The sequence below is a fragment of the Ursus arctos genome, unplaced genomic scaffold, assembly GCF_023065955.2.
Source record: "Ursus arctos isolate Adak ecotype North America unplaced genomic scaffold, UrsArc2.0 scaffold_36, whole genome shotgun sequence".
Classification (NCBI taxonomy): domain Eukaryota; kingdom Metazoa; phylum Chordata; class Mammalia; order Carnivora; family Ursidae; genus Ursus; species Ursus arctos.
In genome coordinates this window covers 8,205,532-8,220,104 of record NW_026623050.1, presented here as the reverse complement: position 1 = coordinate 8,220,104, position 14,573 = coordinate 8,205,532, and the positions used below count along the sequence as shown (strand labels likewise).

General features: G+C 36.5%; 1 protein-coding gene across 6 annotated transcripts in view; it reads left to right on the top strand.

The window, feature by feature from the left end:
• TMEM87A (transmembrane protein 87A) overlaps window positions 1-14,573 on the top strand; it is a 42,859-nt gene that overhangs the window by 24,145 nt on the left and 4,141 nt on the right. For 4 of the 6 annotated variants that reach the window (XM_057306269.1, XM_057306268.1, XM_057306266.1 and 1 more), the window contains 9 exons: window positions 512-611; window positions 2,950-3,043; window positions 4,001-4,076; window positions 6,631-6,735; window positions 7,722-7,780; window positions 8,558-8,661; window positions 12,747-12,820; window positions 13,236-13,297; window positions 14,096-14,151. In XM_057306269.1, coding sequence (XP_057162252.1) covers window positions 512-611; window positions 2,950-3,043; window positions 4,001-4,076; window positions 6,631-6,735; window positions 7,722-7,780; window positions 8,558-8,661; window positions 12,747-12,820; window positions 13,236-13,297; window positions 14,096-14,151 — 730 coding nt within the window. Of the gene's footprint in view, window positions 1-511; window positions 612-2,949; window positions 3,044-4,000; window positions 4,077-4,690; window positions 4,764-6,630; window positions 6,736-7,721; window positions 7,781-8,557; window positions 8,662-12,746; window positions 12,821-13,235; window positions 13,298-14,095; window positions 14,152-14,573 lie in introns of all 6 variants that reach the window. The other 2 variants (XM_057306271.1, XM_057306267.1) reach the window with 1 other exon arrangement.

The following is a 14,573-nucleotide window of genomic DNA, read 5'->3' as shown; positions in this document are numbered from 1 at the left end:
TATGATAGCTTTGGTTCTCTCGCATCAGACCATTTAATTATTAATGACTATTGTTGTAAGATTACTAATTAGAGTTTTCCCTGTCTTTGAAAAGGCTTAAAAATAGTGGATGTGAAAAGCATTTGAAAGCTGTGTGTTTGTGTTTTGTGCTTTTCAACGTATGTATATATTTTCAGTGCGTATTCCCCAGTTTTTAAAAATGGGGGAAAAGTTCATAGGTGTTATAAACTGTCTGTGTAGGTGTGGCATTCTGCCGAGGTTTTAGTGAAGTGGAATTGGGGAGGGAATGTGATTTTGAGCACACCCAGACTGCTATTCACATGAGCAAGGTAAGTGAAATCAGCTTCTGTACTTGTAAGAATTGCAGGAGAGGTATTTTCTTTGAATAGGACTAATCCCAATGCTTATTCTGAAGAGCATTAGTTATCTAGATCCACATTCTGGTTCTAGAGTCATGCCTTTTCCCAAACCTAGATTATAGCACTCTTTCCCTCTTTCTTCTTTCTCATAGTTCAAGGTGCCCTGATCCTTGCGGAGTTGCTTTCAGCAGTTAAACGCTCGCTGGCTCGAACCCTGGTCATCATAGTCAGCCTGGGATATGGCATAGTTAAGTAAGTGTTAACTTTTTATATGGAAGGACATATTAAAACACTGATTAAATTGAAACAGTATTACAGGTTCCCATTGTAATTCTGAAAGAATTAATATAAGAAGTAGTTCTGCAATAAGACGTGTATCTAAAATTTTGTAGATTTGTAAAAGCTAGAAAATGTTAAGTGTTTCAATTCACTTCTGAGAACTCGAACATTTGCAGGAAAATCTGCGATGTAGTGAATGACATTAAAACATCAAACTTTTAAGGTGAACTTACAGTGAATTTTAATCTTCCAAAATGTTTTTGAAATCACATTTTTTATGAGACTGTCACTCAGTCTGAAAAAAGTCTGAAAATAATTTATTTTTTATTCAGAAATTTTTATTGAGTGCCTTCTATGTACTAGACATTGTTCTAGGTGCTGGGGATACAGCAAGTAAAGAAAAGACTTGGCGTTTACATGTGTGGAGGGAGGGGACAAAGATGCAAATAAGTAAATATCTAATTTGTCAGTGATAAGTGCAATGGAGCAGATAAAGCAGGGGAAGGATATAGAGAGTGGTAGGCAAGAAGTGAAACTTGCAGTTGTAAATAGTGGCCAACGAAGGCTTCACTTAGTGACATTTAAGGAGAGATCTCAAGGTGGTGCGGGAACTATATGGACACTTAGAGGAAGAGATGCTAAGATGTGGTCAGATTCTGTATATATTTTGAAGGTAGAACCAATGGAATTTTCTGGTGGATCAGCTGTGTGATGTGAAAAGAGAAGAGGAATCAAGGATGATGCCAACTGTTTTGGTCTGAGCAGTGGAAGGATGGAATTTATAAGTTCAGGAGGATCTTAGGTGGAATAAGTTTGGAGTAGAGGCAAGATTAGGAGTTCAGTTAGATAACCAAATGTGGGGGAATAAAGGTTCAGTTAGATAACCAAATGGAATAAAGGGGAGAAAGTAGGGTAGAGCTATGACTTTCGGAGTCATCAGGATATAGATGTTACTTAAAGCCACGAGACTGGGATGCAGTCACTGAGGAAGTAAGTGTATCTAGACAAGAGGTCAAAGGATGGAGCCCTTGAACATTTTCAGTTATTTAGAGTTCAGTGAGATGAAATAGAATTAGAGGAATTTGAGAACCATTGTGCTGAGAGGCAAACCCGAAGACTGTTTCACAGAGGGAGTGATTGTGTCATGAGGGTTGAATGATGACCATTGGATTTAACTACATGGAAGATATAAGTGACCTTAGTAAGGTGGTTTTGGTGAAGTGCTAGGATAAAAGCTTGACTGGAGTGAGTTCGAGAGAGAATAGGAGCAGAGGAATTGGAACTATCCAGGTATAGACAGTTCCTTCAAGGAGTCTTGCTTAAAGTGGGATTAAAGAAATGGTTTTTAATTTTTAAAATTTATTCATTTAAAGGAGTTTTGTTTTCAGTGGGATTAGGGGGATGGGGTGGGTTTCATTTTTAAAATTATTTAATTCATTTAACAAATACTTGAGTACCTCCTATATGCCAGGGAGTGGCCTAGGTTTCTAACATACATCAGTGGGGAGGAAAATCCTTGCCCATATAGAGCTTTGCTAGCATATAACAAAAAATACAAGAACAAATATTATTTAGACTTAGGTAGACATTATTTATGGCAGTGCATCTCAAACTTATACACTAATGAGTCACCTGGAGATCCTGTTAAAATGCGGATTCTTATTGAATGGCATTTTGAATGGCAAGGATTCAAGACTTTTCCTCCTTCAAGCAGAAGCTGCTTGAAAGACTTCATATTTTGTTGGATTCTGAGCTTACAAAGGTACAGTTTATCTCTTGACTTGCAGTAGGATGTTTGCTTATTTTGTTAAAGCTTTTAGATTTGATAATGGTATTTGGTTATGTTTTTAAAAAGTCCTTATTGGTTAAAAACACATGCTGAAATATATACAAATAAAAGATATGCTATCTAGGATTTGCTTGAAGATAATATGGGAGGATAGGAAGTGGATGGGATTTGCATGAGGCGGGATTGGCTATAGCTCAGTGGTTATTGGGACTGAATGATGGATATAGAGGGCTTCATTATACCATTGAATGTTTCAGAATTCTCTATAATAAAAAGAGGGTTTTTTTGTTTTTGTTTTTTTTTTAAATACAGTAACCAGGGACCAGATCTGAAGTTCTAGTATTTATTAACTTAGTTTAAAACCACGTGTTCTTCTGAGTTTTTTTTCTTATGTGGATCACGTACGTCTGACTTACCTCTGTTAAGTTGTTGGCCTGTATTTTAATTAACATGAGTTGCTGTAACTTATTTATTTTGGAGTTTGTGGAATTGATACTCAACCCTTTCTTTGCTTCTGTTTAGGCCTCGCCTTGGAGTCACTCTTCACAAAGTTGTGGTAGCAGGAGCTCTCTATCTTTTGTTCTCTGGCATGGAAGGGGTCCTCCGAGTTACTGGGGTCAGTACTGCTTAATCTGAATATTTATGGTCAGTTCAGATACATTGTTTTTGTCTTGAGAGGGTGAATTGGAAATATCTGTGGGCTTCTTTACTATTTCTTCTAAATCACATTTGAACTCTGATTTTCAAAATGTATGTATCATTCAAATTTCCGTTTTAATCTATCAGAACTTTATAAGTTTAATGTGTGACCAGGAATGAATGCTTTCCCACCTGTTCCCAAATTGCTACTTACTCATTTCTTCCTCCTAGACAGTGGGCTCTCATTCTTGTGTAAGTGGCAAAGATTGTACTCTTGCTCAGTAATCTACTTTTTTTAAAGATTTATTTATTTATTTATTTGAGAGAGAGAATGCATGTGTGCGCACTTGATGGGGAGGGGCAGAGGGAGAGGGAGAGAGAATCCCATGCATACTCAACACTGAGCTTGGAGCCTGTTGTGGGGCTCCATCTCACCACCCTGAGATTAGGACCTGAGCCAAAACCAAGAAGTCACATATTCAACCAACTGCACCACACAGGTGCCCCTTATTTTTTGTTTTAAAGTGATAGTGCTTAACAAGCACTTGAGTTTCAAAGGCTTTTCTAAACTGCAACTAATTGTTTCACATCATTCTTGAGAATCATAAAATCATGCCCTTTGTCAGGGAGGGAAACCAAAACACTAAATATAAATGATAAAGAAATTTATGTTAGAGCTGGATTAATGTGAAGAGTTGGTCATTCCAGTAGTTATTTATTTAAAAATCACTCTCAGCAATAGCCCATTAGATTCAAGGTGGTAAATGCTGTAAACTTGACTTACTAAGCTCAGTAAGTTTTGTAATAAATTGCCCCTTAAATAAAACATTTTATGGATACATATTTTTCAGATCACACTGTCCTCAATTTAATTTCCGTCAACTTCTAGCAACTTTAACCATCTGTCAATTTCGTTTTCTTTCTGCTACTGTAGTATTTTTCTTATCCCTTGGCTCTGATAGTAAACCTGGCCCTCTCAGCAATTGATGCCTGTATTATTTTATGGATATCCTTTCAATAATGCCCTGGTGTTTGGGTAATCAGGGTTATATAAATAGCACCTTATATATATAAACTTGTGAAACAAGCAGCATAGTTTTTGGGACAGATATTTGCCTTTCATTTTATTTTGGGGTGTGCTCTTATTTGTAGAATTATATTACGATTCTGGAAATTGTAATTATGTATTAATGCTCTAGTACTTTGAAATATGAGAAGGGTCTTTTCAGACTTGGAGCCAAAATTACAATGATGGGAGATGATAGTATGGAATGGGGGCTTGTAACACCACAACTTTTCAGTGTGGTCACTTCTTAACATGGACCTTCCTTAGCATGCTAGGAGCTCTGTGGTGGTTGCCTTGTATTAGTTACAGTTAGCAGCATGTTTTATTGTATTGAGATTGTGGTCAACAGTTTGTATGAGATGCTTATAGACATGTATTCTATGTGATCGTTTGTCAGAAGGGAAGAATGATGTAGGTACAAAGTATTATTCTTTATTTTCTTTCAGTTCAAATGCAGAATCATTCCAGGTGATTATGTAAATGCAGAGTCATTTGCTGGTTTCTTCTCTGTGCTCCGTAGACATCTCTTTTTCACCACGTCTTTTTCTTTGTCTGCAGGCCCAGACTGATCTTGCTTCCTTGGCCTTTATCCCCTTGGCTTTCCTAGACACTGCCCTGTGCTGGTGGATATCCTTCTCATTGGCTTGTTTGATGGCGGTCCATTTTCTCCCCTTGGAGTTGGGTTTCCATTGATCTTTCTGCAAATGGTTTTTGCCAGTTTCATTGATTACTCCTTACTTTGGGGAATAGGGTATTTTCAGTCTAACTGGGGGCTCAGGTAAGCAGTTATTTTGTTTTTAATTTTAAAAATTCCATCAAGAGTTGGTGATTGCAGACTGAGAACAGGATAAAAGCTTCTGGCCTTTGTTTAAATGAGCATTTCATTTCGATTTTGGATTTACTTGTGTACCTCACTTAGTGTTGGAATCACTGGCTGCTGTGGTCCTACTGTTTCTTCAGCCTTGGCAATTACTAAATGTTTTGAAAATTATGTAAATATTTTGATTCTTAAAATATGGTTTCAGGAACTGTATGTTGTTTGACTCTCTTAAAATTCTAAATAGGTTTAGCAGATTTTAACGCTTATAGGATAAGTGTTTTTTGTTTGTTTTTTTTTTTAATTTATTTGACAGAGAGAGAGACAGCCAGCGAGAGAGGAAACACAAGCAGGGGGAGTGGGAGAGGAAGAATCAGGCTCATAGCGGAGGAGCCTGATGTGGGGCAGGATAAGTGTTTTATACCCCTTTTCAAAAGCTGACTTGGGATTATTTGAAGACTTCACTCTTTGAAATAAATCTTGCTTCATTTACAGGAAAAGGCAACAAGCAGATAACAAACAAGTTTCTATTTGAATAATCTTTTCTTCCTTCTTTTCAAGAGTAAACATTTGTTTATTAAGGACTTGGCCTGTTGGATGAAGGATTCAGGTTTTTGGACCTTTTTTTTGGAAATTTTAAAGAATTTATTTTGGTTTTTGTGTTATTTGGTCGTATGTATTGTGCAATATTATTGTCCTGATGGACTGTGACTATTATAAAAGGCTGAGTGTAAATAAAATTGTAGTTTTGTGAATTTGAGGGGATTTTCATATATCAAAAATGTTTGAAACTGAAATGTCCTGCGTCCAAATGGCCAAAGCTTTTCCGGGCTAATATTTTTGTGAACCTCTAGTGTATGCATATTGAGAGGAGTGGGAGAGGGACTGTAGTATACAAGAAGATGACCCAATAGTTAGGTAGCAGCGAGGACTCGGTTGAAGGGCAGGAGTGAGCTCCAGCTCACTTGCTTTCATATCTGCCTCTCATTCTGAAAGTCGAATATAAGAGCATATAATCACCTATAGTAGTCATTTGTTTTCCCCTATCTTTGTGCAGCAACTTATCCTTGAGATAATAACTTGAAAATAGAGAGTTGTTGCTTTTAGAGCCTAACTGCCTGGAGTTCTCAGCCAATTGTGATTGTATGGTCCTTTTAATTCAGGATAGCTCAGTGATGGCAGGTTCCTTAGCATGGCACACGAGGACTGAGTGTAGAACTCTGGGAGGTTGTAGGCATGAATGTAAGACTCTAGACTGGATTAGCTAGGACAGTGAGAACAGAGCCACACTACCTTACAGGAAGAAAGGCAATGATGCTAACCCCTGTTGCTTTGCCTCTTACTCATTTTTATTTCATTTTCTTCCATTTGCTTCTCTTTCTTTGTTTCTCTAGAAAGTTTCCTATCCTTACTTCTCCTTTATATTTTTCTTCTTTTTTCTTATCTTTTGCATTCTCATTTTATCCTGGTTCTGTCTTCTCTTTAAGTCTTATTGAAAATGAAGACTTTCTTACTAATCATGGTGGGCTTGGAGTGTTCGTAAAGTTGAGAGTGAGAGCTGTGAGGCCTGGCATCCGTGGCTCTGTTAGTATGACCCAAGATCCTTAAAGAAATGTAAGGATTAATTTACTAGCGTATTGTTTTTTCTGAATGTTGATTTCCTTGACCTGCAAACACATATTTATTAGCTTGACTCAAACAATGAAGCTGTTAAAACTTCGGAGGAACATTGTAAAACTCTCTTTGTACCGACATTTTACCAACACGCTTATCTTGGCAGTGGCAGGTAAGTCGGGGACTTGCTTCCTGCTGTTTAAATGCATTTCTGTCAGAACAAACATTCCTAACCTGAGAGTCCATAAATGGGCTTTCTAAAATTACATAGGAAGTTTTGTGTGTTTCACTTAGGGAAGGGGTCTTTCACTTTAGTCAAATTCTCAAAGGGGTTGGTTCAAAAAAGTTTGACAACCACTTGTTTTAATAGCTGAAGATTGATTACATATAATTTTAACTCTTGGTATATCCCTCTCCTATCTCCATTCTTTTTCTGAGACTTTCTTTTTTTTTTTTTTTTTGGCAAGTTAGCATTAGTGTCATATAGCATTTAGATTTCTTTTAGAAGATATTAATATTTGCATATTTGGTTTTATTGAAATAAATATGGAATTTTACATAGATTTTAGATGAATGTACGTTGCTATTATATTGCCTTTACATATGTCATTAAACATGCTTAACATATACATTATGCATATGCATTAGGATAGACTATAGCCCACATAGGCTAATTTGTCTGCCTTTTGGCTTGTGTACCAGGAATAGGGAGGTCTAGCCTGTGATTGGAACCAATAATTCTATTTGTCTTACAGTCATTTTATCAACCATTTTTCCATCTGACCAGGCAAAGAAAAATTAACATTATACTAAAGATGAAGAAAGGGAAAGCAGTCATACTATTGATAATATTGGAGAAAGCCATGTTTCTAATACCTTCTTTTCTACTTCTGCGGGTTGCTAAAGTAGCCAGATGATAAGTGAAACTATTCTTCAAGTACAGAAAGGGTTAGCAAGAGTGCACATTGTGCACCTTGCTTTATAGCAGTTGTTACGTAAATTTGTGTTGAATAAATGTGTTAAAATAAGTGAGAGAAAACGATTGTGATGAATTGGGAGTTAGGGACACGTGGGATTCCACTTGATGAGACTCAGAGAGTGTAATTGGGGATATAAACTAACATTCATACTCTGACGAGGTTTTTTATTTCCTGTTAGCGTCTATTGTGTTTATCATCTGGACAACCATGAAGTTCAGGATAGTGACTTGTCAGTCGGTGAGTTATAAACACATGTATTTATGAATAGTGTACTGTTTCATACATACACAGTGATGTTAATGACAGTGGTAAGGTTCACACCTTTTAAGAAATTAGGGCTAGGGGTCCACTCTGAGGGTTAGAATGCTTTCCTCCTCCTAAGTATTCTGTACTATCACAGTGCTTGGTATGATAGGTTTGTTTCGTTCGGTTCGGCAGATGATGGGAGAAAGGACTGACTATATATCCCAATACTGGGAAAGAACATTATAAATGGTACCACAGTTTTTCATAATCCAGTCTTGCCTTAACTAAAATTATTAACAAGAAATCCAGAGTCTTAAACATTAAGTATGTATGAATAATGCTAATCTGAGCAGAAGCTACATATTTAAGATTTGAGCACAGAGACTGGCCAGTAGCATTTCTTTGGAAGCTAGAGCTAAGCTGTTAAAAATAAATAAACAAAAATGAAAACTATAAAAAGTAACAACATAATGTTACTTTCTCTTACCTTGTATAAAAACCATTCCCTAAATATTCTCAGAGCTATAATGAAGCATTAATAAAGTGCTCCATTCAGCTGGTGCCTTTGCTTTAGCAACAATAAACACTACCAGGGAAGAAACAGTGTTCGTTCATTTTTTATTCCCAGCACTTAGCACACTGCCTAGCACATAGCAGGCTCTTAGTAAATGTAAGTTGAATGAATAAATAATTGATTCTTGTTCTATGCCAAGGGCTTTGTGAAGAGTTAAGATTATGTGTAAAAATGTACTTCTCCCCCTTTGGTAGGATTGGCGGGAGCTTTGGGTGGATGACGCCATCTGGCGGTTGCTGTTCTCCATGATCCTCTTCGTCATCATGGTTCTCTGGCGACCATCTGCAAACAACCAGAGGTTCTTGAACATTTCTTATTTATATTGCTAACCATTGAATGGCCATGGCATCTGTTAGGGGGTGATTGAATGGGTGACAGTGTCAGGGCTGTGTCATATAGTGTAAAGAATACTCACTGGGTCTGGAATCCAGTGAATGGGTTCCTGTCCACCTCTCCTATTTGCATTGTGATTTTTGTTATGGTGCCTCTTTTCACCTTCCTAGGCCTTAGTTTTCTCTTCATATAATGAGAGGGAATTGAACAGTTGATATGAGGTGTTTTTCAGTTCTGACATCTGTTAATATGTATGTATATGAGTAAATAAGGGAAGTAGATAGATAGTGATACTTGTAATGAGAGTTTCACCTGTCTAGTGTCGGGAAGGAAAGAACAATTTTTATAGCCAGTAGCCCAGGTCGCTTCGTAACAATAGGGTAAAATGAAAACTTATGTAATGTACTTTGGAATTAAAAATTTATATATGAATTTGCTTTGTTCACCTATTGGCAAATCTCAATTATTTAGGAATTGGCTGTCTTTCTTCTGTGTATATCCATGTCTCTGGCATGCCCTCCCTTTTGTGTTTAGACAGTTAAGAGCTTATGTTACCCAACCATATCACCAAAGAAGGAAAAGGATGAGGTGACATAACTGAATGGCTAATTTTATAATCAGACATACTAATAAAAGACTTAGAAAATAAGTGACATCTTTTTATCCCATGAAAATAGCCTGTCTTTTTATTATACATTCATTTAATGTTTGTGTTCTTTAAAAAAAAGTTTAAAAAAATTAGAAAAATAGATTAGGCTTGGGACTTTTGGGGTGAAGGGTATGAACATTTGTAATTTTTAAAGTATTAAAGTCAGATTGCATTAAAAAAAACCTGAAACAAATTGCGTATGTACCAACAATAGTACAAGAGGAGCTCTCTCCTCTTCCCTCCTGTATCCCCATTATTTAACTTCTGCAGATCTGGTAGATGAGAATATTCACTGTTATTTTTAAAATGTTACATTTAAGACTGAATTACTTTTTATGGTTTTTATGTGTTTACTGGTCATTTAGTTCTCCTGTCAATTGCTTTTTATATTTTTGAATTATTTTTTATCAGCTTATTGATCATTTTTGTATTGATTTGTAGGAATGCCTTATATATTTTAGATTCCGATATTTTGTTCTAAGCATTCCAGATTTATTCTTCTAGTTGTTGATTATCTTTGAACATTTTAATGTGTTTTTGGCCATAGAAAAACTTGAAAATATGGAGTTACAGAATTTGTCTTTTTTTTTTTTTCCTTCATGTATTGCATATTTTGTATCTTGTTTAAGAAACTTTTTCCTGGTTTGAGGTGAAGTCTAAAGTTATTCTATAATTTTTTCAAAATTTCACAATTGAACTTTTATTCAAGAATTGTTTGTGGATTCTCTGTTTTTTGTTTTGTTTTGTTTTTTTTATCCCACTGATCCTGCATCAGTAGTATGCTGTCTTATCTTAGTTTGTTAAGTCTTGGTATGTGCCCTCCCTCTTAATCTTCTTTTTAAAAAAATAACCATTTTTGGGGCACCTGGGTGGCTCAGTTGGTGAAGTGTCTGCATTCAGCTCAGGTCATGATCCCAGAGTCCTGGGATCAAGCCCCGAGTTGGGCTCCTTGCTCAGTGAGGAGTCTGCTTCCCCCTCTCCCTCTACTTCTCCCCCCGGCTTGTGCGCTCTCTTGCTCATTCTCTCTTTCTCTCTCAAATAAATAAACAAATCTTAAAAAAAAAAAAAGAAAAAAGGAAAAGATTAGCCCCAGTCTACCTTTCCTATTTCACTGCTTAAGGAAAAAAAAAAAATCCATTGTTAGTGGGTCTTTGCTCTTTAATGAAATGTTTAGCTTGTTTGTTTAATTCTAGGAAAAACCTTTATTGGATTTTGATTGCAATTGAATTGAAGGGTTGATTAGGGAAATTATATATATTTTTTCATCCTTGAACATGGTATCGCTCTCCTAATTTTAGTCCTGTGCTTTAGTTATGTTTTATAACTTTTATTGAAATATTTTAAAAATGTTATGGCTCGTATGGATGCACCATTTTTTTTTAAGGTTTTATTAATTTGTCAGAGAGAGAGAGAGCGAGCACAAAGGGAGAGTGGCAGGCAGAGCAGGCAGAGGAGGTAGAGGGAGAAGCAGGCTCTCTGAGCAAGGAGCCAGATACATAACTCAACCCCAGGACCCCGGATCATGACCTGAGCTGAAGGCAGATGCTTAACCAATTGAGCCACCCAGGCATTCCTGGATGCACTCTTTTAAAATAATATATGTGGCTTTGGCAAAAATGTAGGAATGTTAACTGATTTTTTTTTTATTTTAAGTAGGCTCCATGCCTGATGTGGGGTTTGAACTCATGACCCTGAGAGCAAGAGTCACATGCTCTATGGGCTTTGAATGCTGTTGATTTTTATATATTTATCATACCCATCAACCCTCCTACATTGTCTTCTTAGTTCTTTTTTTTATTTTTTTAAAGATTTTATTTATTTGTCAGAGAGAGAGAGAGAGTGGGACCACAAGCAGGGGGAGTGGCAGGCGGAGTGAGAAGCAGGCTCTCTGCTGAACAAGGAGCCTGATGTGGGACTCGATCCCAGAACCCTGGGATCATGACCCCAGCCGAAGGTAGATGCCCAACTGTTGAGCCACCCAGGTGTCTCTGTTTTCTTAGTTCTGATCATTTCTAGGTTTTCCAGGTAGATTGATTGATTATCAAAAGTAATGGCAATGTTATTCTTTCTTTTCCAAATAATAACTGCTGCCTCATTGCTGTTTCTTATGTTGGCTAGGCCCTCCTGTATAATATTGAATCGAGGCATTGAGAGTGGGCCTCCTCATGTTATTCTGACTTTAAAATAAGTGCTTCTGAAGTATCATTAACTTTGGCATCTATTGTTAATTTTTGCTAGTTACTCTTTGATAGGTTATGGGTATGTTCCCTATTATTTCTAGCTTTTATTAAGATTTTTATTTATTTATTTGAGAGAGGAAGAGGGAGTACAAGCAGGGGGAGGGGCAGAGGGAGAAGCAGGCTCTGTGCTGAGCAAGAAGCCTGATGCAGGGCTCATTCCCAGGACCCTGAGATCATGACCTGAGCCAAAGGCAGACATTAACCTGACTGAGCCACCCAGGTGCCCCTATTCCTAGCTTTTAAAGAGTTTTCTTTTTTTTTTTTTTAATTCATGAAAGGTTTAAAAACAATGTAGAATGAAAATAATAGGCAACAGTAAGTACAGAGTGAGTTCTAAGCTAAAGCTTTCTAAGAATTCTGTCTGGGGGTGCCTGGGTGGCTCATTCATTTGAGTGTCCGACTCTCGGTTTTGGCTTAGATTGTGATCTCAGGGTCTTGGGATTGAGCCCCATATTGGTCTCCACACTTAGCGGGGAGTCTGCTTGGAAGATTCTCTCCCTCTGCCCCTCCCCCTGCTTTCTCTCTCTCAAATAAATAAAAATTAAAAAAAAAAAAAGAATTACCTGTCTAGCAGCAGCTTTGCTGAATATCTTCAAAGTTGTAAAGGAAAGGTATCTGAAGATGAGGCCTTCATCTTCTCAGCTCCCCACTTGGAAACTGAGATTTTTAAGTTACCTGGTACATACGAGGTCAGGACTTCTGTCACTTAATTACGAATTCAAAGGCTGAGATTTTAAATTACATGAAGAATTTCCTTCCCTCTGTGTGATTATGTATGCTTATAATGCGTACTATGTGTGAGGTATTGTTCTAAGCGTTTTTTGAAATGACTTGTTTACTTTTTTGAAAACACCTCTGTGAGTAATGTTTCATTATCCCCATTTTCAGATGAGAAAACTGAGGCACAGAGAACAAGTAGCTTGTCTCCAGTCATAAGTAGTACGTGGCTGAGCCTGCACTCAATCAGATGTGATGCTGTCCTGCTTCTCTCGCTCATATAGGCAGTCAAGAGCTTTCTGAAGGGGAAGAATTATTTTGTTTTCACCGAAATAATTTTATGAATGACTCATTGCAGTTTCAGTAGTAATGCCTGTAAAATCTAGTTTGTGGAACATTTTTTGTAGTTTTTAAGTTTTTTCCTTCTGTTCTGTGTTTGGTCAGGTTTGCCTTTTCACCGTTGTCTGAAGAAGAGGAAGAGGATGAACAAAAAGAACCTATGCTAAAAGAAAGCTTTGGTAGTGATAAAATTTTATTTGTGCTTTAAATATTATTTTCTGGTTTTTAGAAATAGAATAGAGCAAGTGTAACGGTTTGTGAGTATCCAAATCAGGATACTTGGATATAGTTTATTATTTTATAGCCATTTTTCAGTTGTATCTCAGTTTGGTCTGTGGTGAATTAGGGGACAGCAAAAATAAGGGTATAAATTTTCAGGTGAAGTCGTGGTAAATTCAGTAAATAACTGCACATTAAATGTCCAGTTTGCTTACTGGAGAAGCTGAAAATCTGGCTTTGAACTTCCTAGCATAAAGATGGAGAAACATTGCTGTATAATTCAGTTTCAGTAAGCTTAACATTCTGAATTCGTGTTTGAAATCATTGCTGGTCTACTAGTGTACTTAACCCATCTACTTTGTTTTCCCTTTTCAGAAGGAATGAAAATGAGAAGTACTAAACAAGAACCAAATGGAAATAGTAAAGTAAACAAAGCAGTAAGTAATTATGTACAGGCCTTAATGATTTTTTAAGTCTGTGCTGTAACTAAGCTTGCTTTATAAAAAGAAGCAAGTGATTCTAAGACCTAGTAATCTTTAACTACTAGATGGTTTGCTACTATGTTCTGAAGAGGTACCAGACTAGTCTGATGGTTCTTTTTTTTTTTTTTTTTTTAAGATTTTATTTATTTGTCAGAGAGAGAGAGAGCGCACAAGCAGGGGGCGTGGCAGGCAGAGGGAGAAGCAGGCTTCCCACTGAGCAAGGAGCCCAATGGGATCATGACCTGAGCCAAAGGCAGACGCTTAACCAACAAAGCCACCCAGGCAGGCGTCCCTAGTCTGATGGTTCTATTTAATTATTTTCATCAGTGGAAGTTATAACTCTTTTAATAACCTAAGGTGTTTTTTGTAGTAAAAATCAAGATTTTTTTTCATTCAGCTAGGGTTTTTGTTTGTTTGTTTGTTTTAAAACGGTACATGCAATCTACATTAAGGGCTTTAGGGTTTAATCTCACTTACATGAGATTAATAAACTTACATGAGGCAAACTCTTAGGTATTAGACCATTGAGAAGAAAGCATTTAAAGACATTTTATATTTCACTTACATAGTTTTTAAAGTATTGGACTATATAGTTTTAAAAATTATTAGTGGTCCCATTTGTTATGTGAGTATACATACTCCTTCAAAATGCCCAAAAGATTAAATTTAAAAATTTTGAGACCTCTGTAGATCCTTACTTGACATGTATTATTTGGGGCATTTTGGTAACAACTGGTATTTGTATGTTCCCAGCAGGAAGATGATTTGAAGTGGGTAGAAGAGAATGTTCCTTCTTCTGTGACAGATGTGTAAGTTTTTGAATCATTACCATGAGAATCCTATTTAAGTTAGTATTGTTTTTATTACTTTAAGTGAATGAGCTAGAGAACATGCTAATGAGAGTGCTTATAGATTAAATTCTTTAAATTAAAGAATAGTAAAAAATGTTAGAAAGGTGTTAAATAAAAATTACAAATGATATACAACCAAAAGTAATCAGGACAGTTTGTTCAGATGACATTTCTGCTTAGAAAGATTTAGCTATATATATATCTTCCCAAAATCGTTGGGATAATTCTTTGGAATTTTTATGTTCCTTCCCATGACTATATTTTTAATTAAACATTGGCCCTTTCACACTGCAGAACATGTTCTTTTTCTGTACAATTCTAGTGACTGTTCTGTTTTTGTATTTGCTTTTATTCCCCTGAAATGGCCATTAATAAGATGC